The sequence below is a fragment of the Simochromis diagramma genome, unplaced genomic scaffold, assembly GCF_900408965.1.
Source record: "Simochromis diagramma unplaced genomic scaffold, fSimDia1.1 OVJJ01000596.1, whole genome shotgun sequence".
NCBI classification, from domain to species: domain Eukaryota; kingdom Metazoa; phylum Chordata; class Actinopteri; order Cichliformes; family Cichlidae; genus Simochromis; species Simochromis diagramma.
In genome coordinates, this window is record NW_024387245.1 from 14,946,846 (window position 1) to 14,974,803 (window position 27,958).

General features: G+C 40.4%; 1 protein-coding gene and 1 long non-coding RNA gene across 3 annotated transcripts in view; both read left to right on the forward strand.

Moving 5' to 3' along the window:
* Nucleotides 1-27,958, forward strand: part of LOC120714343 — an 873,031-nt gene that overhangs the window by 140,012 nt on the left and 705,061 nt on the right. The gene's annotated exons all lie outside the window — the stretch shown is intronic.
* The window catches only part of exd3 (exonuclease 3'-5' domain containing 3), a 45,578-nt gene that overhangs the window by 2,019 nt on the left and 15,601 nt on the right, over nucleotides 1-27,958 (forward strand). For both annotated transcript variants that reach the window (XM_040000464.1, XM_040000465.1), the window contains exons 2-19: nucleotides 304-363; nucleotides 4,504-4,568; nucleotides 5,292-5,453; nucleotides 5,728-5,913; nucleotides 6,007-6,060; nucleotides 6,188-6,327; nucleotides 6,430-6,536; nucleotides 6,625-6,698; nucleotides 8,463-8,501; nucleotides 8,597-8,763; nucleotides 9,139-9,292; nucleotides 9,395-9,593; nucleotides 9,693-9,802; nucleotides 9,914-10,097; nucleotides 10,263-10,435; nucleotides 11,712-11,930; nucleotides 12,562-12,615; nucleotides 12,747-12,878. In XM_040000464.1, the coding sequence (XP_039856398.1) occupies nucleotides 336-363; nucleotides 4,504-4,568; nucleotides 5,292-5,453; nucleotides 5,728-5,913; nucleotides 6,007-6,060; nucleotides 6,188-6,327; nucleotides 6,430-6,536; nucleotides 6,625-6,698; nucleotides 8,463-8,501; nucleotides 8,597-8,763; nucleotides 9,139-9,292; nucleotides 9,395-9,593; nucleotides 9,693-9,802; nucleotides 9,914-10,097; nucleotides 10,263-10,435; nucleotides 11,712-11,930; nucleotides 12,562-12,615; nucleotides 12,747-12,878 (2,247 nt within the window). In that variant the 5' untranslated portion in view covers nucleotides 304-335. The remainder of the gene's footprint in view (nucleotides 1-303; nucleotides 364-4,503; nucleotides 4,569-5,291; nucleotides 5,454-5,727; nucleotides 5,914-6,006; nucleotides 6,061-6,187; nucleotides 6,328-6,429; nucleotides 6,537-6,624; nucleotides 6,699-8,462; nucleotides 8,502-8,596; nucleotides 8,764-9,138; nucleotides 9,293-9,394; nucleotides 9,594-9,692; nucleotides 9,803-9,913; nucleotides 10,098-10,262; nucleotides 10,436-11,711; nucleotides 11,931-12,561; nucleotides 12,616-12,746; nucleotides 12,879-27,958) is intronic.

Sequence of the window (27,958 nt, forward strand, 5' to 3'; positions counted from 1 at the left end):
TTTCATAGATTCAGCTAAAAAACAAAAAAGTGAACAAATTATGTAATTTTGCAATAAGCTGCCAGTAAAGTGCCTAAAGACTGAATTTAACATTGGGTCTTTGGAAACTTCTGTAGACAGGATTCATAGGGCAAATTAATAAATGGTTCAACAAAAAACCAAAAAAAGCACACAGTGTTATAGTATTAAAACTTTGCCTAAAGATGGCCGTGTTTACACATATTATCCAAAAAATATCTGTTTATTGTGACAGTGAGATATTTGAACAATCTGTTTTGTTGTTCCTTCTTTCTACACTTACAGAGTGATAGCGGCACCTCATCCTGCAGACAGAAATGAGCCATACTACTCCAGAGGCCTTGGGTTTGTACCATAGTTTTCTCACACAGAGACCTCCTATTAAGGTTTCTTCCAAACAAAAAAGCCCATTTAGGTAAACTGTAGATTTGGTGGTGGCTATGAAGACTAACACACAGCTGATTAACATCAGTGACATGTACATTTGGAAGAGAGGAAGGCTCTTTAAAAAAAACAAGACATCACCAGCTTTGCAATAAATTTATTTTTTCAAACATGTTTGTTAATTGAGTTTCATTTACTCAAGCATAACTTTTTTTCAAAAATCTGATGGTCACAAATAACAGGAAAGCTTCTATCAAAAAAGCTTACGCAGAGTTATTGTGTTTTTGCGACAACCCTGGTGTTTAATACATACGGACCAAAGGCCAGAACCAGTCCACCAAAAGGTTCAAATTTTTTTTGTAATTAAAGTTTTTATTATTTTGAACATTTAAGCTAACATAACATAAGAACACAAAACAACAAAAACCCCACTGAGTGAGGAAAAAAATTATAAATAATAAAAAAAATTTGTTCTCTTAGAGTCTCTGTTTGCTGCTCAATCTTCCCAGCATTTTCTCGCATGCGGCATTTTCAGTCATTTTCTCCTTCCACATGTTCAGGGTTGGAGTCCGAGGCGCTTTCCAAAGTGTTAAAATAAGACGAACACACGTCACAAGCCCAGTGTTTAACACTCTGAAGCCTGCTTTGTCTAACTGTGGCACCTCGCCTCTGTCACCCAGTAGGCACAGTCTCGGTGATCTAAGTAATTGAAATGTCACCCAGCCCTCTATATGTTTTAAAACATTTTCTCATATTGGGGAGACCCCCAAAAGGGTCAAATTTGACCAAATTGGAAAATGTGAAAATTTCAAAGGAGGGCAACATTTTAAGATTTTCACAGCTGCCTTACTAAAAAAACATCACCCATGTCCTTGTGTAAAACACCAAAGTAAGTTATTGTTTTCCATTAAATAACTGAAACGTACAGAGTTTTGTAGGATTACATTCCTGAATTGAAAACAGTAAATTTTCTATGAATGAACTTAGATCTTTCTCACTGGACAGAAAATTACTTTTGTTTCTTAAACAATAAGCCAAGTGAACTGTACGGATGAGTTTCTTTGATTTACTGCAAATGCATTTCTTTATAACAGTGTTGAAATATATCTTATTTTTCTTATGTTATCTCAGGGTGTGTCATCAATATGAGTTAAATGTCTTTATGCTTAAGTAAAGGAAACTATTTGTGGGTGTTTTTTGTAGGTCATCAGTAACTACTTTCAGTTTGGGCTTCATGTGGCCCACGAATTAAAAGGACTTGGACACCCCTGGTGGACGTGGACTGATTGTGTTTAGGTGCATAGCTAGACCCAGTCTGAGCCAGTGAAAATCTGTGATCTTATAGTCAGATTGGCTTTTTATCATCAATCCTATATGTTCAAGTATATTTTCTTCTGAACATTATCACCTCTGGAGAACATATTTCAAGGAGAGTCTTAGACCATTTGTTGATTTAATCTAAAAGTCAGCGACAGCTTTTTCAGACTTCCGCAACAATTACTTATCGATCAATTAATCAAATCTTTATTTCAAACGTGTAAGTTAAAAGTGTAAATACACAAAAAAAAAACCCAAATAAACACAAAATAAGTGAAAACAATCATATTCACATGGAAAAAACTAAATGTTGAACATTTTTTGTTTGAAACAAAGTAGGAGGACACAAATGCTTATTAGTTCTTACCCCGTTCCATCTCATCTTGTATTTTTTCCAATTCCTTCTTTAAGTTCCAGAATTAAGCCCTTTGTTGTTTTTTAGTAAAGGTCTTGTACTTGTTATACTTGTCTACCCCTTTAGGCATGTGTCACTCTATATTTGGTGGAATCAGCTTGTAGTGGGTCAATTACGAAGAGGCAGTTAACGTGTAAACACGGGTTTAATAAGCATCAAATTCTTCAAGTCCTTGTATACTCCTCCATTTCACCATTCTGTAATAGCACCTGTTGAAAGCCTTTTCCAGCACCTCCAACAAAATTCAAAAGAAGAGAAGTACTTGTCGAAGAATGTTGTGGCATCCTTCCAGTGAAGTTGAGCCACTTGCGCAACCACTGCCAAGTCGCACTGAAACTGTTCTGGTGGCTGTAATGACACCAAATGCCCCTTTTAGACACTTGATCTTTGTGTTTCCTTTATTTTGGCAGCTGCTTGGCAACATGCAGTCAGACTTGTCTGTGGATTTAAAACCGTCTAATTTTCACTGATATAGTTTTATCTGCCTATAAACATAAATTCTAAAGATGCACTCGGATAAAGTGCATAATTTCTCCTCCAAATTTCTGATTTTCTCACGTTCACAAAAAAGAAAGGAAAAGAGTCACCTTCTAAGGGGTGAATGAGTGCATGTTCTCTGCATGTGTCTCTGTATTTGTATGTGGTGATAGGGTTATTATGTTATAATGAATGGGGAGCCTCTAGCTCTGTCATTCATCCACTAGCCAAGAGTGTAAAGAAGCTACATGCTCAACATTCCTCTCCTCTCTCCCCTTCTCATACAAACAGTGAGACTGAAGTGGGTTGTGGTGTTTGTGTGAGTCTCTGTGCACGTACCCTATGCATGTTCGGCAGCAGGATGAATGAGCGCGGGCAGGGTGCATAACAGAAAAGGAAACTCGGCGGCCTTTCAAATGTTGAGAACCGTTAAGTGGACTTTTGTGATGCTGTTTTTTATGCATGTCATAATCCATTTCATACAAAGCCACCGTGGGTAATAAAAAAGCAGTTTTGTCAAGTAGCTGAATATAATTTAATGTCAAGTAGAATTAAATTAAAAACACTGATAGGTTTTAGGAAATGATCTAAAACAAATGTAAAGGTTGCTCTTTGTGGATCAAAACATGGCAATACACTGATGTAGTGCAACTAGCATTTTCATGAATAAGAAATCCAAATAGAGTCAACATAAAAGTGAGATAAAATTAGGCAATATTATTATACAAGTATTGCTGCAATTTAGTGAATTGCAAATTCACTAATTTAGCGTGAGTTTATTAAGAGAAGCTGGAGAATTGAAAGGAAATGTTGATTGATTGAGGGGAGAAAACAAAAACAAGGTCTACTAAAAGGGCCGCTGCAGGAAGATGAATGTAAAATTCATCTTTAACGGGGAACATAATAGGCAAAAAGTGTCACACCAGGAGAGGTGCAGCAAAGAAAGAGGCCAGCTCAGAGAGAGGAGGGAGAGGTCTTTTGGTCTGCTTTCCCAGGCTATGCATCAGGAAGGCTGTATTTTTTACACCATGACCAGCGCATAGCCTTTTCCTGGGGAAATCCGAGACAAAATCAAGAGAGGCTGGTGCAGGGAGGGAGAGGAGAACAGGAAAAGTAGCCCTGGGAAGGAAGAAGGGTTGCGGCGGTGGGGGCAGATACGGTGGAGGCCACACAGCATGAGTGACAGAGAAAGAAGCTGGAGTTTTTGGGAATGCTCCGTGGAACACACGCACAGGCAGACACAAATTGTAAAACACACACGCATGCTCACAGCTTCTCTTGTTTCCAAGCTCTCGTACCCACCATGGCATTCCTAAAATGTGCTTCGAGAGTCTTCTCTGGAGTATTTTGGCTGCACATTCAGCTGGAATGCAGAGCTAATGCTCGGTTCCTCTACTGTCCAACCAGCCTCAGCTGTTAATCCGATGTTATGGCTGCTCTGCTGTGCCTGTTAAAGAAATAATGTTTGACGTTATGGCTGCTCTGCTATGCCTCTTGTAACAGTATTTTCTAGTGGATCATGTTACTGCCAAGTTAAGAATTATGTGAGACAGAAAATAAGAATTCAAAAGATTGGGCAAACAAATTTAACCTTTTGTTTACAAGAATTGGGGAGGGGGTCAACAGTATAAATTGCTTTAAATCTGTGCAAAACGTATAGCGCCAACTTGTGGCTTTTGGGTTTTTTTTCAGAGGATTTGCATCTTTGAACAGGTCAGTTTTCACAAAAAGAGCTCTTATAATACCCCAAAAAGACAGCCATTGAAATAGTTTTAGTTTAAAATAAGTATAACTCCACCTCTGATTCCTTAACATGTCAAAGGTCAAAGTGAAATCCCACTGTGTGTGTGTGTGTCATTGTCTCTGTGCCTGTGTGTGCAATATGCCCCCAGGTCTTGACCCTGCCATGCTGAGAGACCAACTCTTCGATCTGTGGAACCGGAAAGATCTGCAGATGGTAAGAGTCACTTTCACAGCGTGTGTCAGGTCCATATATGCAACACTGAGTGTGTGTGTTTACAAAGGTAGCAGGATTGGAGCTTTTGTGTGTCTGTATGAAGCACTTGCACAGGAAGGAACAAGTGAGAGAAAACCCTGAATCCTTAAATGAAGCTCACCTGTGTGTGTGTGTGTGTGTGTGTGTGTGTGTGTGAGCTCACCTGTGTGTGTGTGTGTGTGTGTGTGTGTGTGTGTGAGCTCACCTGTGTGTGTGTGTGTGTGTTAATGAGGAAACCAGACTGCCTGTCAGTAGGAAGGAATTTGTGTTGCTCTGAATGAACTTGAGATCTGTGTGAGTAGGATATTGAGTGCTTAACATCTGGTTTGCAAATTAAAACAGAGTCTGGATTTGTCACTCATATATTATTTTCTCGTGTAGGAAGTTAGAGATTGTTTTTTTTTATTACTTTTTACACAAAATGTCTCAAAAGACTCATATATGCTGAAGGAGTTACGGCATTTTCTAACTCTAACTTGAGTGTAACACTTTGGCCTCACAGAAACATTTTTGAAAAATCCACTTTAAAGTCATAATAATAAAACAGAGTAAGCAAGTGCTCAGAGTTGTCCACGAGGTTTAGATTCAAAATAATCTACCATCACACTTTAATGTTTTATACATTCATTCAACCTTCTCCTCTATTATAGTTTTACCACTCCCTTCTCTTCTGTCCACCCACAGCTACATTTGGCAGCCCTCCAGGGATTTTCAAAGCTGTCTGAGCCTCTGGAGGCCTTACTAACAATCCTGGAGAGTTGTCCGGGCAAACAGAAAGGTCGGAGCCACACCCTTGGCCATCACATACTCATGGAATTCCAGACATGGATTAAGGAACATCCTCAGGTAGATAGGCAAGCAGTTACAAACCTGCTGTTGTGGTTAGCAGTCTGACGTTTTCATCCTTTTGTGATTTTGAACTGTACACAAAGGCTTGCTGACTTTATAGTTGTGCCATCATTGAGATATTTGAAAATGAATACCTGAGCAATTTATTTTATTAGTGCAGACTAACGAACCTTCTCATTAACTCCTCTGTAGTAGTGTAGTATTCTTTAGTGTTTTAAAAGGGTGTTTTTGATTTCTGTTTTGGATTGGGGGGTTTGTGTTCTTCATACAGGTCAATCTGAGTTCAGTGTCGGAACAGCAAGCAGTGGCACTCCAACGGCGTGCTCTCAACTTGCTAACAGATACCCAGCCAAACTTTGTAGACAGTCTCATAAACATCTACCAACTCAATTCACTGGATCCAGCCATACTCCGATTGCACATTACTTGGTTGCATGCTCTCAGCTTCTACAAAGAGGTGGGTGCATGATTTCATGATATTATTGTTGTTATTGCAGAAATGTTTAAGACAAAATAAAATCATAGAAAGTGAAATTTATAACCCCCACAGGCAGCAACGCTCGGTATTAAGCTGAACTTACAGGAAGAGTTAAATATGGAGGAGGTGAGATATCCAGTCTTTGTTGTCCTTGTATTTATTTATTAATTAACCATCAAATGTCTTCTATATAAACTCACTATTAAATCTCTATCCAACTTCCTAAATTTTCATCTCCAATGTTATTCTGCAGATGTGTGTACCACTAATCGTGCAGGATAAGATGTCGGTGGCCGTGTCCTTTGTCTCAGGCTACAGTCATCTAGAGGAACGATTGGTTAAACTTCTAGACTCTTGGTGTCACCCCAGCTTCTGTGTGGAAGAGCTAAACAGGTATGGTACATGTATGTGAACTTGATACAGGTGTCGACATGCAGAGCCTTAAAAGAAAAAGAAAAAAGTTGTGTAACTGTGTGGGTACGCATGTTTCCACAGTCAGTTCCCTCGCCTTAATCTGACCAAACAACGGATGGAACAGATTCAACCGAAAATGCTCACCAAACACGTCCTGCGACTCATGGAGAAATTCAAGATTGATAAAGGTGGATGATTGGGTGCATGTTTTGTTCATGCATATTGCAGGTGGATGTCTCGGGCAGAAATTGTAGTGACCTTGTCTTTTTGGTGCAGGACTGTGTCCCAATGCACTGCACAAGAGGAGACTAGACTCTCTGCGTTTCCTCATGTACAAGAGGTTTGTGGAGGTAAGTGATGGAGCAGACGTTCAGTTTTATTTCAACGTCATTATTTTTTATTACGTGCTGTCATCAGCATTCACCTTTAGTTCTTTAGCTAAACTGTTCAGAGTAAAGTAAACCAATGAAAATGGAAGACAGATATAATTTTTGTTTGTTTTCCAACAAAAAATTATTTCTGACATCTGTTTGTTTTTTGCCAGTAAAAAACAAACAAATAACTTAGATTTGTACAGCACCTTTCAAGAAACTCGAGGACGCTTTACAAAACATTAAATAAACTCTAAACTCATTAGGAGGGGCATAAATGCGATCAGTGTGTTTAACAAGCTCGTGAGTTTCCCTGCTAACTTACAGTTCAGTGAGCTGTGCTTTAGTTTTTACGTAGTGATATACAGCTATGTGAGAGTAAATGTTTTCACGAAATTCTATGCAGTCCACTCTTACTACTTTTATAGGAACTTAAAAGGTGATGTAGCAGCCAGGTTCTGCTAATCAAATACAGTTGATTGATTTGACAGTTTGCTGGTCCGGAGCGTTCAGCTATGCATTAACACAGTGCCATAATCTTCCCAGCAGTCCATGTCCCAGCAAATTTCACTCCAAGGTCAGACTGTGCAATGCTCAGAGAAATCCCAGGACTATAGCTTCAGTTAGCATGTGAAGAACTGAAGTAGGGTACAGTTAGAAAACTGAACAACTGTGGCTTGTTTGGAAGGGTTGCCAAGAGAAAAGCTTCCTCCCTCTAAAAAGAACGTGACAGCAAGTCTTCTGGGACAATGTACTTGGACAAATGGAACCAAAGTGGAGATGCTTGAAAACTAAGCAACGCACAAACACCTCATACCAACTGTCAAGCACAGTAGTGGAGAGATTTGTTTTGCAGCCACAGGACTTCGGTGCCTTGCAGTTACTGAGTCAGCCATGAACTCCTCGGTATAACAAAGTGTTCTAGAGTCAGATGTGAGGCCATCTGTCTGACAGCTAAAGCTGGGCTGAAATTACTTCATGCAACAGGTCAATGATCCCAATCACAGCAGCAAATATACAACAACATGGCTGAAAAAGAAGAGATTCAATGTGCTGCAATGGCCCAGTCAAAGTCCAAACCTCAGTCTGCTTGAAATGCTGCGGCGGGACATTAAGAGAACTGTGCATAAACAACTGCCTGCAAAACTCAATGAACTAAAGCAATGTTGTAAGGAAGAGTGGGCCACATTCCTCCACAATGGTGTGAGAGAGTGATAAAGTCATACAGAAAATAACTACTTCAAGTTAATGCTGCTAAAGTTTGTTCTGCAAGCTTTAGAATCAATAGGTATACTAAGATTAGTCAATAGAACTTATTTTTCCACTTGACTGTATGTATTATTTTTTGTGAAGTAGCAGTTCAAAGTGCAATTTAAACAAAAAAGCAGAATGTGGTAAGAGAGTGTCAAATCTAATTGTGTGACATAAATGCACAAAAGGGGAAATATAAAGTTTACTAAAAGCTTTTGAAACCCACGTCTGTGTGCTTAAGAGAAGAAATGATTTGTCTTGATAAGTTAGAGAAGATAATTAAGTCTTACCGTCACTTTAACTGACACTGCTTGCAGAGGATGAAAATGTAGACTGAGGACTAGTAGACAATATGATCGGATATTATTATTATCGAATTTTCAGTTTAGCGGTACCCTATTGTTTAGCTGCCAAATTCTCCTCACATTGTAGATTAAAAATTGTAATGAAGAATAATTAAAAATAGCATTTTGTATCTTTTTTTCTTCATAGAAAGGCATGACAGAAGAGAACTGGATTGACCATGTACAAGTGGGTTTGTATGTGTTTATATGTGACTTGATGAAGCCTAAATTTGTATGGCGCCATGTCTTGTATGCAGTAAGTTTATTGTTGTGTATGTATAGTATGTAGTGGCAGATGACCTTGAGCTGCAGATCCACTTGGTGGAGATGTTGGTGAAGTACTCTTGTCTTCGGAAAGCCTCCCAGTGGTCACTGAGATACAGCATCCCCAGATATCGACTTCCCTGTGGAGTATGGGAAACCCAGCAGAGTCTACCACGTGCTCTACAGTAAGTTGGCCAGAACATGTATAAACATCTTCTGTTACGCAAATTGTGGTATGTACAAACTGTATTTTTTATATAAAGGGAACTGTGGAGTCTAATTTTTCTTCTCCACATCCTGTTTCTCACATATTACTTACTGATTTCATCCTGCTTTTGCAACAGCTTCTCAATGCAGTCTTATAAACAAAGCTTTTGTGCTCACTTGGTTCTTTTTCACTATTTACATATTTCGCTGATACACTCGACTCATTCATAACACCTAATGCATTGTTTTAGTCACTTTTTTCCCTCCTATTTGGTTATCAGTTTGCCATTATAGAGCACACAGTCTTTTATTTGCACATTCATAAAAAATACACATTTCTCACCTCTGCTCAGACAGATATCTCTGAGTGATACTGCAGAAACTGAGGAGTGGGAGCTAGCTCAGTCTCACTGTAAGAAGTTCTACCAAGTGCCACTTACCAAAGACAAGGTGCACTTTGTGGACACACCAGAAGCTCTCGAGAGATGTCAAAGCATTCTGCTCAAGGTACAGAGGATTAAACAGCACCTAATGTTGGGAAAAGTCTGTATTTGCAATCATGTATTATTCAACTTTCTCTCCTGTGTTCTGCTATCTGTCCTTTCTTAGAAAGGCGTTGTAGTCGGAGTTGACATGGAGTGGCAGCCAACATTTGGCTGTATCTCAACTCAGCAAGTGGCCCTGATACAACTTGCAGTTTCTGATCAGGTTTTCCTAATAGACCTCTGTGCTAGGAGATTCTGTGAGCACCCAGAAACAATTTGTTTCATCAGGAGCTTGTTCTCCCAACAAAGTGTCCTTAAACTAGGTTAGCATGTATTCAGTGTTATATCCAAGTCATTCGCCTTTTTCTTTTTTCTTTTTACATACTTTGGTCTCCTACATTTCTCCTTTTATTGCAATTCAGGATATGGTATGGCTGGTGATCTTAAGTGTCTGTTGGCCACCTGGCCCCAGTTACAAGAGGACCCACTGAAAATGGAGGGGATGCTTGATCTTCTAAGTATACATAAAAAAGTAATCTTTCTTTTCATTTCCATAACTTAATATAACGCAGTTTCTAAACGAAGTCCTGCACTGTTTAAAATAAATACAGATGCTATTTTATGTCTGTAATTTGTAATGTAGATTCAACATAGTGCACTCAGCCGGACTCAAAATGGCCCTAAAGAGGTACTGGTGGGAGAGGACTGTGCAGAAAAGGGCCTCAGTCTGTTGGTACAACAGGTCCTGGGAAGGCCCCTGGACAAGACAGAGCAGATGTCCAACTGGGAGAAGCGGCCTCTACGCATCAGCCAAATTAGATATGCAGGTAAGGTATTGTGCACGCACAGACAGACAATGACAGAGAGACAGATGGTCGCTGCTCTCTTCTCTATAGAATATCAGAGATTATTTTGTTATCCCCTGATGAACTGCAAACCAATAAATCCCCCCTTTTTCCCCTCTCTTTCTTTTGCTTCTTAACGTCTTCTAGTGGCAGATGCCTACTGTTTGCTGGAAGTGTACTCTGTCCTCTCCCGCAACCCAGCATCTTTTGGGCTGCCTGATGACCTGCGCAGCATATCTTCAAGCCAATCAGAGAAGAGCAGAGACAAGAAGCTGAAGGAGAAAAAGGACAAGCAAACAAAACAGACCCTTGAGAAAGAGGTCAGGGATCAGTTGCCTTTTCTTCTTTTTTTTTAATACATCTTTATATCTATATCTAGATAGGTAGGTAGAAAGGTGTGTCTGTGTCTGCGTGTGTGAGTTGGTATAGCTAATAAAATATGAATATTCAGCTGTTTGATTTATTGACATCGTTATTAGACATTATTAACAGGAGCAGAACTGGCTGTTGCAGTAACTCTGCAGCATCCAGACCAATGTGTGTGTGTGTGTGTGTGTGTAATAGTCAAACCTTTACACCTGTGTGTAAAAACCAAAGACGCTGAACTCATTTCAGACAGGGGGGAGAACAAAAAGTAGAGAAATAAAAGTCACTGCCATGAGTGATAAGATAAGCAATTTTCGAGTCAAACTTCTTATCTTACGTTAAGAATACATATACTTTAAAATCTATACTTATATAGATTTTTTTCCTTATATAGATTCCTTATATAGATTTTATATTTCCTTATATAGATTTTTTTATATAGATTTTTTTTCCCTCATGAGTTGACTTGATGAAACATGTAGTAACTGTGCTTGCTGGTCTAAGAGGTAGAGACATTTAAAAGCTGTTTTATCTTTATATTTATTTCAAGAGTTCAGTTTTAAATATTTTTCCCACTATTTCACAAAAGTTCATTAATATACTTGACCTGCTTTATTCATATTTTACTTTTATTTGTTTTTGGTAGGTTTCATAACCTTATACTCAACCTGCACATGTTGGAATTCTACTGTGAATGCAATTAACAATTATCAGTGTTGTTGAGACCAAAACCAAACAAGGGACCTAGTAAACAGTTTCCTTATAGAGGGTCTTTGCATCAGTGGCATTTTAATATTTGAAGCAAAGAGTATGTATTCAGTTAGGGTTTTTTTTTTTTGCCTTTTTAATAATGCAGAATTTCATGCAGAAACATGATTGGAGTCACCAGCAGGATTACTGTAGGTGTTGGTTCCGCTTCATAGACAGCGACCAACCTATTTACATGTAAAGCAGAATCTGCTAATTTACCTATTCATTCTTCTGTGATAAATTTTCATGTTACATGTAAATGCTAAAACCTCTTACTAAAAACCCAACTTTTGAGCCTTCAGCCTGTAAGGAGGGACAATAAGTCATTGACAAAGACACTTCAGCAGTTCCTAGCAGCTCCAGGGGTGCAGATTTAAAGCTCACCCAGTGCTATAGCCTCCCTGAACTGTGGTGCAAGTGAAAAGAAAATCCCCCTATGGGGATCGGTTAAGTATCACATTATTGTCTCTGTCCATTTAGGAATGTCAGGGGGCTCAAAGGGTCAGCCCCTCTCGTTCAGATCCAGAGAAAGGCGTCTTGCATGGTGAGAAGCCTTCAGAAGATTCCCCACCGCTACCCCCTCAGCAGTTGCGGGTGGTGTGTGACAACATGCTGCAGGGACTCGGAAGATACCTGCGTTGTTTAGGAGTTGACGTGGTCATATTGGAGAACACTGATGATCACAGGGTTGCAGCTAAGGTTAGTCCTGCTAGTTTTTCTAAATATTCACATTTTCCACAGAAAAAGCCCTTGGGATGTCACAATATCAGATATTTGGTAATCAGTGCCGTTACCATTTAATTTTCACTTTTTCCATACCCCATTTATTCATATCAAAAATAAATTGAATGAATGACCTCATTCCAAAGGATGTTGCACATACTTACGCTGCTATATTGTGATGTTATTAATGGTATTGATGTCAGCCTTAATGATCCTAAAAATATGAGCTTGACTCACGCCACAGCTACTTCACTGCTGAAGCCCAGAAATGGCATGATTAGGTATCCACAAGTCTTTCCTCCTGTAGTTTTTATGCAAATGGTATTAGAAAGAACTGATTGCTTTTAGCGATTCATAACATTTTCCTGGTCAGTTCAAATCATAAATATCTGCACAAATTAGAGCAGACCTGTTCCTACACCTAGACTTGCTTCTACTAGGCCAAAAATTACTGTACCATAGCATCTTCAGAACCTATATTACCATAGAAAAACATACCATAATGTTTTCAGAATTTTGTGTACCAAAGTACATTTCAAGCATGAGTGTCATTACCGCATACATTTATTGTACTCTTTTGTTCTTGTGTGAATTTGTTGTGTCTCAGTTAGCGCAGGCTGAAGGCCGTGTCATTCTTACATGTGGACAACCATTCCAAACTGTAAGTACACATGAACTCAAAAACAAATCTAAAATCTAGGGAATGCTGATGCACTGTGCGCTTGTTTTCATGCATTTGTGTGTCTGACTTGTTTCCTGGTACACATAGTTTGTCTGTATCTTCCCGTACAGTTGCGTTCCCAGGTGGCGGAGGGTCGCTGTCTCTCCCTAGCCTGCTCAGAAAAGGCCAGAGACCAGGCGGTTCGAGTTCTCAAACACTTTAACATCCAGCCCACTCCCAGTGATATATTCAGCCGCTGTCAGGTATTTCTGTGTATGAAAATATTTGTTTATGCGGTGTGCTACACACTTGTACGTGATTTTCATGATCTTTTGTGGATAGTTAGAGTGAAGTTGTCTGCAGGGACGAAAAGTTCACAACAGACAAATGAAGAAAATAATACATGACTTGATGCAGAGTTGGATACAGATAACATCTGTGTAATTCAACAGTTAGTCCAAAATATTAATTTATCTTGCTTACTACTTACATTTGGCTCATACACAACTTTAATCAAGAGAAACACAAGAACTATAGTTATTATTTTAGTGAGAAGTATCATGAATGGAAGAATTTTGTAATTTTTTTTAAAAGCTTCTGCTTGAGTAAAGTAGTCGAATTCAAAGGAAAAATGCTTGTGGTAAAGGTGGTATGTTTAACACAGAAAGAAAGTGGAAGCATTTCTGAACTCTTTACTGGCAAGACTACCAGGAAATAAAGTGCTGACAGCATGGGAAGATGTTGAGCATTCTTATGTTCCTTATGTTGGAGATGGAAAAGAGACTTGCACTTGTGGTTAAGCCGTGCATAAAATCACAGGGTTTGGCTCACCTCTCACCCCACCCCAACGTGCACGCACACACGCACACACACACACACAGAGGAGTCAACAGGGAGATGCCTTACACTGTATTTTGTGGTTTTGTTCATGAGTGATTTTATGATGTAAGATATTAACAAGCTGATTGGTGTAGGGTGTATGTGGGTGTTGTAGTAGTAGCAGGGAGGCTAAACAAATGTATTCAGCAGTAAATCTAAAGTCATCTTTAGTGAAAGGAGGAGGAGGGTGAAGTCGATCCACGTTACCTTTATGTTCAAAGTAGCCATTTTAGAGCATCCAGAGTATCTAATTATTATCCCTCCTGAGCCAGACTCCCTCTTTGTGGAGGTATTCTCAGCATGTCCAAATGGGGGAAGACCCTGGGGCAGACCCAGAAGACTCCGAATGGGATTGCATATCCCATCTGGTCTGGGAATTCCTCAGCAGGGGCTGGAAGATGTTGTGAGGAAGTGGGATGTCTGCGTTTCATTGTTTAGCTTGCTGCCACCACAGCCTTGACCAGTGCCACTGTTGGGTGATGGGGGAAGATGTATAAAAGATGCAAAAACTAATGGATATGGAAAAGGAGAGTCAAACATGCAGTGGTTCACTAAGAAAATTTACCATAATGCTGTGTAGCTTTAAGATGAAGACTTGATTTAAAAACATGGAAAATAGAAAATAAAGGAATTTAACTGAAGAAGGAATAAAGCTGAATAATTATCTGCCTCCTAACAAGCCTGTGTGTATCCATAAGTAATACTAAAGTAGCAGCTCATGTTTATTATTCAGATCCATATTTTATCATGCTTGTGGAAAATATGTTAAAACAGTTACACTGCATCAATAACAGTCTGATTTATAGTACCTGACCTACAGATATCTCTGTGGGTGGCTGTTTTTGAGGGGCTATGTGCCATGCCGGCTGTGTGTGTTTGTGACTGGGAGTGGAATCAGTAGAGTTTAAAACTTGGGTGTTCTAGCGTTCTTCTAGGAGGGGGTGAGGGGTGGCGAATTTGTCAAGACACCACCAGCTGCATTCCTTTTTTTTTTTTTTTGACCACCTTGATGCTACCTCCTGTTCTGATGATATGATGAGGATCACACATAGCCAATGGTCAATTGCTGCTTTTTTTGGGTAAATAGTCATCCATCTACATCCTTTACTTTAGTACACACTTCCTACACAACTTCAAAGAAGTCACTCCAATACATGCCATATAAATGCTGAATAGCATATTTAAATTATTACATTTTCCCACATAACTAGTTACATCTCTGGCACAGAGCTTTTTTCATTAGTTCATTCAGTGAAAAGCTCTTTCAACCACTTCCATCTCTCCTGCTGCCACTTTTAGAATGTGTTTTAAAAACAGACTGACCAATGTTATCTTAATAAAATGTTTTCAGAATTATTATTATTATTATTATCATCAAAAGTAATATTGCTCAAGTATAATACAGTCGAACCCCCCCCCCATTCACGGTTCAGTATTCACAGATTTTTCCATAGATCAAAATTATTTGCAGATGTCTACGCTGCCAGTTCACCGCGTAGACATTTGCTGTTCAAGTGTTTCACTGCGTATTTGTGTACTTCGTGTGTCTTTGTCTCTCGTTTTTAATCTAATTTGACTTTGAAATGATTTTTAAGTGTTTTGGGATGACAGTTTCAGGTGTATTTGATGTTTGAACTATTAAAATAGGCAGTTATAAAGGGGGTCTCAAGTATTTGCGGTTATTGTCACACTCCGCTGCAAATACCGGCGGTCGACTATATTCCTTTTCATTATTTGATTAAATGATATTGAAGATTAATGATACATTTCAGTCAGTTGTTTGTATTAAAGTTTTGTTGACCTTTGTTTAAATTGTAAAATATTGTAGGGGTGTGTGTGTGTGTGTGTGTGTATGGCAGAGAGCAACAGAGAGTTTCACCCTGGGGCTCCACAACAGCCCACCCAGGCAAAGTTAACCTCTTTTGTTATCTGATTGTAAAGCTATCAAATTAGCAATGGATGGCTTAGTTTCTCTCCCTTTTTGTCTATGTGTTCCTCCCTCAATCACATACACTACTGCTAAATGTCATGAGGAAAGAGAAGTAAATCACACACACACACACACACACACACACACACACACACACAACAGGTTAAGCACAGCCTCGTGTAGGCATGCATATGTAAATTGTAGGGGAAGGGTTAATGTTTGTTTCTGTGTATCTATAGGCCTCACAGATTTTAGAGGCATAGGAATTTGACCCCAAGAGAGAATGCAACATAGAGAAGGGCATCATGTTTTTACTTTTCTGCATAGTTGCGCAATTGAAAAAATACTACCTCATGTATTTAAAATGTCATGTATGGTGTTTGAGGGATTCATATGGAAGTGGTTTATCTTCCGTGTGACTGAAAAACCTGGCTTCAGAAACTGAGAGTTATGCTCCTTATTCAGGCAGTATTAAAACATATTCTTTGTGTAAACAAGGCAACTCATTTGCCTTGTATTTATATAAAGACTCATCTGCTGTTGGGAGATTTGAATCCGTCTCTGCTCTGTGGGATATGGCATCAGTCCCTGAAACCTCATACAAAAGAAATAATTAAGTAAAATAAAATGAACACTTTATAGAGACCTTTTTTTTGTTAATATGGAACTTCCTTTTACTTTCATCTGCATTCTGTATCACATTTCTAAACAAATCTACCTGAAATTTAAGTTTGATTTATTTAGCTTACTGTGCTTAATATGAGGTGAATATGTTTCTCCAAAGGCAAGCAAGCACATTTAAACCATTAACATTGAAATGATTTTAATTGCACTGTCAGAGCTCCAAAAAAGATAAAATTATTTTCAGCTTTAGTACAGATTGTTAGTGTTGTCAAAACCCAACCATCCATTTTATTCTACTTATCCTGTTCAGAATCATTGGGGGGGCTAGAGCCTGTCCCAGCTGTCAAAGGATGAGAGGTGTGGTACACCCTGGACAAGTTGCCTGTCTGATGCAGGGTTATGTTATAAATATGCTGATTTAAATATACATTACAGTAATATATTAAATATCTATGAAAATCAAATCAAAATATGGCAATAATTAAAATAACATTTGCAGTAAAGCAAGTTATACAGGTCGGTTTCAGTGTTTTGTTTCTTAAAAAAATATTTACTGTTATAAAATGTTAACAGATATCACAGAAATGAACTGTTTATAGTCCTTAATTAGTATCTCCAGCAAGGATATTCCTTTGATGGTAAAGCTAGTGGTTGCTCCATTGCTGTTTCCCTATTTAGCTCTATCCAACTCCCACCACTAATTCCTGCCCTATCTATACTTTCTATTCAAACACACACACACGTACACACACACACACACACACACACACACACACACACACACACACACACACACACCCACACACTTCCGCTAGGCCTCATGGTTCCATGAGATGGCCCACACTTGCCTATTACAGATATATTCAGATAGCAGAGGCTAGCTCAGAGGTAGATGTGAAACCAGCTACGCACACACTCACATATATATTGGGTAATGCAGATTTGAAACCCCAAACCAACAAACGCATATTATGACTGCTGCGTGCACACAGTCACCTCAGCACCTTCAAGCACAAACAGCAAGTGAGAACACATAGACTTGGTCACAGATGTGCTCACACTCAGACTCAGGCGTAGACACTGTTGCAGCTGAAACTCTGGTTCCCACGCACCAGACGACTGGGGAAGTGAAAACAAGAGCAACAGGAACCGCTGCACTGTGAGAGGGAGGGGTGGGAGAAATAAGAGGGGGGTTACGGACAGGAAAAGGAGAGGGAGGGAAGGCGATAGAGAAGTGAGAACAGAGGTGATGGTGGTTAGGTAAAAAGATGAGAGACAAAAAAGGGAACTGCAGTGAAAGCAGTTGAGAAATAGCGAATAATATGGTTGTGGAGAGAGGGAGAGGGAGGCTAAAATTACACACTGAAGCTGAAAGGTATTTGAGGAAATGTGAGAAAAAGCAAAGTTGTTTGAGCGAGATAAGTGTGTCTTGAATGAGGAATAGCAAGAGGAAGAGAGAGTGAAGGAAAAGGAGGGGTACAGAAGGGAGGACTACACGGCAATAGGAAGACTTGTTGTCTCTGCTTTGATCTACAAAGAGAGCTGCAGGCTGAGAAGCAGGAGGAATGTGAGAGGTTGAGACACGTTTAATGCTAACCTTCACTTGCTGTGTGTGTGTGTGTGTGCACGCGCACACATGTGAGTACAAGTGAAACTGGGTTAATCTCTGCCAGGATGTAAACATGATAGGTGTTAAAATCCAGTAGCAAACAAGATAGTTTTTATTGAAATAGATTCCCTTTTTCAAACTTGCATGCAGCTGAAATTGTTAGATGCCCATGGATATGAGCAGTATCATACTATCAAACCTGAGTGCCTTCTCATATTTTTTTTGCAAACCTGCCCTGGTTTCTCATACTTGGCTCTCCTCGTCTGTATCTCTATGCATGTGCCTTCCTCTCTGGTGACAAAACAGGGGTCGTATTTGTGTGTCCTGCTGTTTCCCACTCTCCCTCCCCTTGAGGGACTAGAGATGAGAGGGAGCGACAATGAGAAGGGGCAGGAGGAGACTGTTGGGAGGGGGGCATTCCATAGGCACGCCAAGACATTCCGAGGGAAACCATCCCAAATATTTCCCACTGTGTGTGGCGAGGGCTTCGCATCTCCTGTTACACACAGTTTGAGAACGTGCTAGAGGTAAACACACAGGGAAAAAGTGTTGTTCACACACAGCACAGACTGCTTTTTGTGACACATACATATAAACAGTAGGTTTTGAGTACATATATATATAATTATAAGAATTATAAGAATGATATACCAGATCTCTGTCTGAGCTGCTGTAGGGTAGCCAAATAAGGAAAGGCTATTGTGATTGTTGTGTTGCTTCTAAGCTCCGGTTTATGGAGACGTGACCACAGATATTATATAGCTGTCACTGAGATGATGTTGTTGTTGTGAATATGACCTAGTTAGGGAAATGAGAAGCTGACACAATGAGTCATTATTCATGCGCTGTACTGTATTTCTGTGGTTTTCATCGGAAAGGACCGGAATTTATAAAGAAGTAATTGAAAGAAGTAGATCCTAAAGTAGATCCTAAGCATTGTTATTGCAGGTAACAAAAACAAAACTAAAACTAGCTATATAAAACCATACGATCTGATAGAAATAAAAATATTAACAGAAATTATATTGGGAATTTACAAAAGCATATCTAAAGTAAATTTAAAATGTAGAAGAAATGTATTTAGTTGTAGTCTTTAACAGTTTGGTCCAATTTTTCAAGGCAGCTTATCCAGGCTTTGGTAAATGTGTTAGATGTGAGACGAAGCCGTCTACATTACTGAGAGTTAATTGCCTCCTGAAAGTGCTGGGTGTGCATTGTAGCATCTATTCTGAACTTCTTAAATCTTGCTCCTGACAAACACTCTCCATGTGATAGAAATGAATTCAAACTAACACTGAAACTAAACTTTTTTCAAACAGGGAAGACTAAACTGAAATCAGCAAACCCATTGCAGAAACTTACTAAAAATTTTTTTAAAAAAGTAAATAAAATAAATTCTAAAACAGAAGTAGAAATAGAAAATGAAAGACTATACTAACTATAACACGTACAGGAAATAGCAGACGCACCAGCAGTGGATTTAAAGAAGCGTTCTTAAGATTGTGGCAGCATTAAAAGTGAACTGGAGGTGCATGAAGAGATGATCTTAAAGAGGATCATCTTCTATTATGATCCCAGAGAGTCAAATCAGGCAAGGGTTTTGATTCACATACTTGGAGTGTTTGTTTTGGAACACGTCACATTTCCAGTAGTGCGAACACAGCTGTTTTTGTAGGGAGCAACTTGTGATTGTGTCCAAACCTGATTCTTCCGACATTATCCAGATACCATTTGCGACAATAGCATTAACACAATTAGCAACAAGACTACAAGAAAACTAGTACTGAAAATAATGCTAACAGTTATTAAGTTAATAATAGCATTTTCCTGGACAGCATAAGGATACTTGGACACCACTCAATAGTTAGGAAACAAAATAAGTTGATGTCTCTGTTATGTAAATGTTTATTATTTTCCTGAAGAGGTAAATCCTTCAGTTCTTCTCTGAGAAGTGTATGTGTATGTATTTGTGTCTGAACTGTGAGAGATGACCGTACCACGCGCTCGTTAAACTCTGTGAACTCTTGTAAGGCAGGCCATTTTTTGGAAGTGGTGTGAAAATCCCACAGAAAAATCTGCAGCTGTCTGAGCAGACACAATAGCGGATACACATACGAACTAATAGATAAGAAAGAAGATGATCCATCACTCACCAAGCATTTAAGAAATCAGGCCTGCTCTGTTTTCCCACAGTCAAGTTGGCCCCAGGATAACATAGCAAGGCAGTGACACCTGCGTGTGCGGGTGGATGCATGATATGTATCTGTCTCTGTGTGTCTGTCTGTCTCCATGCTTGTGTGAGAATATATAGTTGCTCAAAACCCACTTAGGTTTTCAGCACTTAGAGGCGCGGATAATGTGCATATATGTTGTTTTCTTAGAGATGGGTTTTAATTATAGATGGAGGAGTCATTCTGGAGATAATAATCTGTTAAGAAACCAGCTTTTTGCTATTTCCAGCTCAGGATGCGGTACTTATTTTCTACGCAAGTACAAATGATAGCATTGTGGAGTATAGTTAATGGAAGAAGGTATTTACAGTTTTTGCTCTCTTTTTATTCGTATGCACGCCCCTCATCAGCATGTGGGTAAAAATGGGTTTGATATCAGAAGCCAGGTATTGGACTGCCCACACTGTGGTTAGTGAATGCCATAGTGTTATGGCCATGTTGGTGACATAACTTTGTTTTGTAAGTGCATGAAATGAATATACAATTGTTTACCCTAGTTACAGGAAAGCATACTTTGCAGTTTTGTAATGATCTGACATGGAAACAAAGCAAACTTTTCACCTTTCATTGCAGAAACATTTTTAAATAAAACAGAGGATGGCCATTGGCAGGTACTCATATCATGATATGCATGCAGCAATGAACGTAATATGCCTTTTTAGAGCTGCATGAAGACGTGTGTGTATAACACCGTGACACATGATCTATTTTCTTACTCTGTTGCTTTTTCATCTTTTTTTAAACTGATGCTCTTTTAAATAACACTCTCCTTTACCCCTAAGGTTCTTAATTTCTCTCCCCCAATCTGTATCGGTTTCTTCTTATGGCCTCTGTTAGGTGTTGCTCTCCCTCACCCATAGTTCTCACCCTGCTTCCCTGCTCTGCTCCACTCCCAGTCTCATTCTCCGTTTCAGATTAGCCAAGGCGAGGAATCCGGTGCAGCCGGCAGCTGGAATGTCCTGTTTGTCCTGCTCTGCTTGTGTGTGTGTGAGAAGTTGGTGAGGTTGGTGCTGCTTTTTGATTTTGATGTGTTCCATTGTCTGAGAGCCAAGCTGCTTCCTGCCCCTGCTTTCCCCAAAAGCCTGGGAGAAGCGGAGAGGATAAAAAAGTAAAGGGGTGAGAAATTGTGAGAAAACACACCAGAGACAGGCTGAGATGAAGAGAGGGAAGGAAGAAGAGGTAATAAGAAGGAGAAAATAGCAAAGGGGAAATGGCTAGGAAGGAAAAGATGAGGCCGGAAGTGATGGAGGGATGGAAAAGGGAGGAGAGAGTTAGTGAGGGAGGAAGAGAGGTGAAAAGGAAGGAGGGAGAGCTTCAATAGGGCTTTTCCTCCAAACACCAATACAATGAAGTAGTGCGTAATTTCCCATGTCCCCCCCGCCTCACCCCCCAAAACATACACACATACACATACAAATACACACAACGTTTCTCAAAGGTGATGATGCTTTCGTCTCCGTCTTCAAGTGTTATACTTTTCTCTGTCATGCTTCGTGGGTCTTTGTTTCGCAGGCTTCATCTGTCTTTCTGTGGTCTGTGTGTGGTCTGACACTACGGGATGCACAAGCAATGGAGATATATAGGAATGAGGAATTACAAGGATAAAATGAGCAAAACAAAGTGATAAAGATAAGGGAGGAGATGCAGAGGAAGAGGATGTCTGAGCAGTGAGAGAGGAAAAACAATTGCACAGCAAGAAAATACCAGAGGAGAGAAAATGGCTCAAAATGCCATTTGGGTGTATGTTTTGTATGTGGTACATTTCCCTGTGAAAATGTGGACGTGCATAAATCACTTAACATGTACTTTTGTGTGTATGTGTGCGAGCGTTTGTGTGTGTGAGGGGCTTTGACGTGGCAGAGCAGTGCATTCCTGCTGGGTGGTGATGTCATGAGAACTAGCTCTCCACTTGCAGACAGACAGCCCTGTTTATGTTCCCCACCAGAGGAGAAACCACACTGTGTGTGTGTGCGTGTGTGTGTGTGCGTGTGTGTCTGTCTGACTGCGTTATTGGCTCATGGGGGAGGTGGGGAAGCCAAGAGGCACTCGAGAGGGTCTACTTTCCCCTGCCGCTCAGGGAGAGGGAACCACTTACTGATGCCTTCCTCTGAAACATACACAGAGAAAGAGGAAGTTTCTCATGTTTTGCAGAGCACAGTAGCTGCACAGCCAGACTGTGCTGCTGTGAGTGATTGCCCTCTGCTTCTAAATAGTCTCCTAAGGGACAGAGAATTCTTTGCACTATAATAACAAACCTTAGGTCAGCTAATGACCACAATACCACACAGGGAATGGACCTTTCATCATTAAAATCACATTTTAATACACTGTTATATAACACAAAATGTGTTTTCTTAAGGGTTAAAAGTCAGGCTGCAAGTATAATTGGGGCTTGAGAGAAACCAGTTGCAAAAGTAGGTCAAAGATTTATTGATAAAACCTTTTAAAAGAAAAAAAAGTTATTTCTCCATAAATGACACGTGCCCATGCATTTGTCTTCCTTGGGTCTCCTTAACTATTACCCACATACTTTTCTTTGATCAATAAAAGTTAAGTCCCACCGGTAACGGTAGAAAAATGTTATGAGAACTTGCGCTAACAATTGCACTTTCCTTTCCCAGATACTGCTGGTGTGATTGTCTCTCTGTCTGTGGTCATGGTTTAATGGTTTCCCTTGCGATAGTGAAATGTGATCTTTGGTCTTCGCAGCTTAGTGAATCATAAATCATTCTCCCACACTCTACATGCACCATAACATAGCAAGCCATCCAAGCTTATTCTGCCTGCGCTGCACCCAACCACGGTGATAAAGAACTCTTGTCAGCCACGCTAATGCCTGCCAGTGAGAAATAGCTGAGAGGGTTAAGGTTGTTATTATCATATCTCTGTGGCACACAAGCCCACTTCGGGAGCTTTAGGTGACCCCTACATGTGCAGTCATGCTTTTAAGGCAACCTTGCTTCCTCACATGCAATTTGACATATGACCTACTTCTGCTCATCATTTTAAAACTACAGCTTCTTTTGCACTGCGATCTGATTGCTGTGAATTAAGAGGGAGGCTTGATGCTTAAGTCAATAATATAAGGATTACTTGGGACAAATAACTTAATCGTAAACATGGAGGCTGTGCTTTTTTCTTTTATAGATTTAAGACTACTTAACCCCATGCACTTGTCAGTGTTACCCAATTTTCAAGTTGGAAGGCTTGTAGACAATGTTGAGAACATTTTACTATATCATATCACCATCTGTGTTCTCTGCAAATGCATTGTTTCCACATATATAGGTCACCAATTGTGGTTGATAAAAAACAATATCTGAAATAAAGAGATACCTTGACCGTGGCGCCTTTGTGCTCACAGTTACAACAACCCCTGTGACATGCAGGAATTCTTGGAAGCAATTTATGTGTATCCTTCCCTGTTATATTTTCCTAATGTTAGGTTACTAACTGCATAATTTTAGTTGCTGTTCAGCTTATGATTGCTGTCTCTCTGCATGATGAATGTGTGTGGTCTGTTGTCTGTGCTTAGTGTCACATAAGGGTGGGGGTACTGAAATTCTCTAGTTGCATGTGTCTTCCTGTCTCCTGTTTATAGAGTTTTGTGACAGTTAAGACAAAAAAAACCCATAAAAATCTTTACCAGATTTCTACAAATGAACCAAAAATTACAATTTCTGATTGTGTGCTCTCTGATGCAAGAGTTTCAGAACTTCTTTCACAGGAACTGTTTTTAATTTTATCAGTCATGAATTCTTCTGCACTTTCAGTGTGGTTGACTTAGCTGATAGCACAGAAAACCAGCAGGAATGGGAACCACTGGCCTATATATCTTCACAACAATAACCTCATCTATCCTGTACATGTGTGGACATTGTGTGTTAGTCCAAGCTTGTGCGTGTGCATGAATGCTGTTTCCGAGAATGAGTTGTGTCAACACTTGAATTTAAACCTCATGGAGACAGAGATAATGGATGGTAACCCCCCACCGTCTGTGGCTTGTGAACTAAACCACGGTATTCTGTGTGTCTGTGTGTGTGTGTGTGTGTGTGTTTCAAAGTTGGCGCTCCGGTGATGTATTGCTGTTTTGTTTCTACTTGATTCTCATGGGCAGAACTGTGAACACAATCACAGTGGAGGCCTGTATATACTGTGAACGTTTTTTAAATGTCTGAGCTGTGTTCCTGTTCACTCCTTGTGTGTGCGTGTGTTATTGTGTTATGTCTTTGGAATGGGAGGCCGACTCTGCCTCAAAACCTCAAACTATGCCTTGCAGTGGTTCTTCCCAAAGCATGCAGTTTGCGTGATGCGATGCTGTCAGGAAGTTAGACTCTGTTTGCTTTGGGACATACACACATTCTCTTTGTTTTGTTGTCTCCTCCGTTACACACACAGTCAGATTAAAAGTGAAAGTGCTAGTCGGATGGGAATGGTCAGAGGCACACACCCCCTCACTCCTGGGAGCAAAGAGGTAGAAGGCTGGAGAGGTCAGGCTACTTGGCCTGGGAAAGGCAAAGGGGGAGGCACTCTGGATAGATTAGATAGATCAGTAGAAATCGGAAAAGAGCGGAGAGATTGAAAGGAGAAGAAAAGGGATATGTGTGGTGAGTGGAATAAGGAAAGAAGGAAAAGGAGAAATCAGACAGAGATAGACAGAAATTTAGGGAGATGAGTGTAGAAGTCAAGACTTGAATGTCAGGGCTGCTGAGAAAGATGCAGGATATAAATGGAGTGGAAAATTAGGCCCACATTAGGTAAAAAAAAAAAAATATGATGATGATGATGATGCGCCACTTGCGTCTTTTCCCCATTTCCTTCTCTTGGAGGCCAAAGAAAACCAGCATCTAATGTTTCTCATCGGAACTGCATCCCAGCATTTTCGTTAAAGCCATAAAGAGAGAGGAGTGTGTGTGTGCATGCATTTGTACTTAATGGAGACCACAAGCAATGCACGTGGACCAAATACAACTAAATAGCAAACACAAAATATGAGCTGTGGTAGTTTTGTGCTTGCTTATAAGTGTGCTGTTACCTGCCCCTGCCACACACAAAATTAAAATTAAATGAATTAAATTTGTAAACAATAATGGTAGCCTTATTCTGGCTATTCACATTAACTGAGACTGTAATTAGACATGTGTGCCTTTGTTTATGTACTTTCATTTTAGTTCACAAACTTGTTTCAGTATTTGAATGCCAACCATTCCAACAATCTCATTCATTCATTAGACCGATTGCACGTGTTCCTTTAGAGGTGCATAGTTGTGGGTGTGACTGGGTGTGTGATGGTGTAATAATACTGTGCTGTTTGGGTGTGGGTGTTTGTGGTTAGGGCGTTGCCTTTTTGTGTGCAACACAGCTATCTAGTAGTTGTAGGACCGTTAAAATTATGAGGAGAACAAGCATCTCAGCATGTCCCACCATCTCAAACCGAAGCCGCATATCTGTGAATAAATGTAACAGCTCAAGCCACCCAGTGTCCCCATTGTTGCTGGTGAAAACCAGAGGTGAGTGGAGTGCCTGAGTACCTGTCTGTCTGAATGATCCCATGGACCTCCTATGCCACACACACATATGAGACGTGCACACAGAAATGCACACTCACGGGCCTCCTTGGACGCAGGGAGCCCTTTCTTTCTTTCTTTCCCTCCATTTTCCTGCTGTCTATTTTGGTCAACTGGTGGCCCGTTCCCACAGTGCTGCTGTTCCCATGGTTATCGCCGTGGAGATAGCGAATGGGGGTTGGAGGGGGTGGTGGGGTGGTGAGCTTGATGGAGAGCGGGAGAGACAGCGTTGCTCTGTTCGAAGAGATAGGGGACTATGTGACTGTAGAGGAGGCGGGGGTGAAACGGGGTGGGGTGGGAGAGGGGATGAATGGTATGGGTTTGAGTGTGTGAGTGTGTGTGATGCGACGCTCCCATCAAGATCACAGGTGGCAAGTGTCAATCAGTGCTTTAAATTGTTTTTAATAAATACATACAAATAAAATGGTCTAACTTTAGCATATGTAAAATTGTCGTATTTATAAGTTGTACGTAATTTAAGGTATCTGTCATATTAGATGCATATGATAATGACTATAACCCATATGAGAGCTCTTTCTTTAGGTAGATGCTATTTGCTGAGATCGAGAGCTTGAGTTGAGGTGCAAAAATTGAGGTTCCCCAGGTGAGAACTGGGAGCTGGTAAGAGGGTGTGGGGGTGAGGGCCAGCGAAAGGAGAGAGCAAGCGATCATTGGGGGGTGGTGAGGGGTGCGGGAGCTCAGAGAGAGGGACGGATTCAGTTCCCACACTTCTAATTACTGTGTCACTGGAGACTGAAAGGGGACTGCCCCTGGCCCTAGGGAATTTGCCGGGGCCGGTCGCAGAGAGGGTGCAGCAGTGGAGGGAGGGAAGGGGACAGAGGGCCAGAGGGGAGGAAGGGAAGGAAGGGTGGAAATAAAGAGGGTGTATGACACAGGAACTCTCTCCATAGTCCTTTCTTTTGGTTTTACCTCATCACATTCACACTAGAGGTGAACCCCTTCACCGTGAGTCCCCTCCCTCTCACCTACCCAGATACCCCAACCTCTCACCTCCGGCCCACTTATGCTTAACCCTTCCTTGCCCTCCTCCACCTCAGTCCTCTCTTTCTCTTCAGCCTTTGTTTGCAACCATGTTTTGCTTCCTTTCTACCCAAACCCTCCTTTTTCAACCTCCCCCTCTACCTCCCTGCCTTTCTAATGCCCTGGGCCTCTCCTATGTCTCCTGTTGATATGAACAAGGCTCCAAGAGACACTTTGAAGTGAGTTTGAATTCACACATACACATATTCTCCTGTCTTATCCTCATTATTGCCACTTAACCCTGAACCCTTTTCCTCTTTCATTTCCCTTTATCTCAGCCTCCCATATCCTGTCCACTGTGAGTTATGTCTGTCCTGATAACATTTATGATGACACAGATAGACGCGTAACCAAGTTGTCCTTTCTCACATGTTGCCCAAAACAGGATATAGCCCGCTTCAGACTACTGGAAATAGTCTGTGTAGTTTAACTGAGCTTGCTGTCTGGATCGAGTATGCAGGACCCCTACCTCAGCTATCAACTAGTCAGAGAAGCACTAATGACATGACATATTTGTCAGCATCTCAGTCATAGTATCTCATTACGAACCAGTTGGCCCTTTTGAATCCCAGTAAAGTCCTTCCTAAGGACAGTTTTCTTTTCTTTCATTTCTTTCCTGAGTCACCAGATTTTGCGTTTCCATCGTCTTTCTTTCCTTTTTCATTTCTCTCAAACCATTTCCTGGGTTCCTGATGTGTTCATCAGAATTAAATGTAGTTGGTTGTAGAACATGAGCAGTTACATTTTTTTGGACTAAAGACTTTTAAGTTTAAATTGAATCATCAACTTTCTTTCAAGTTAAAATAAGAGCAAAAGCACTTAGTTGGTAGTGCAGTTATGTTTTGATCCCAAAATAAATAAAGTCACAGTAGCCACTTAGTTGCCATATAATGGCAATTTTATGCCAGCTGCGCAGTACCTCGAGGATGGCACTGGACGATAAAGTTGATCTTAGTCATCTGCTGTCGCTATCCGCCATTTCTGCAGGTTGTGTACCACTTGTTTTTTGTAACCTATCCCATTGAGCCACTTTTGCCAAAGCTGGGGGTCACAAGTATACATTCATGTCAGTTTTACCACTATTTTAAAATTATATCAGTGCAGAAGATTCATAGATTATGCAGAGGGAGATATAACAGCATTTGAAAAGATAAGACTTTTTTGGGGGGGAACAACAACTCTGCAACTTTTGCTTCTGGTTTTGACCCCCTATATCAGCAATGATGTGGAGTTGTTATCAGAAAGGCCTCACTTATCATTCGGGAGAATGATGCAGCTACTACATGTACCGTAATGGCAAGCATAAATGGATGACTGTGGTTGTGTGATGATGATGATACAGCGACGCACAAAGTGACTAATTTCGGGTATACTCACGTCTTAACCTGTTGTTTGCTCTAAGCAGGCAGCACATTCTCCTAAATCAGTGGTTTTTAGCGATGAGAAAGCATGTGAAGCTGCC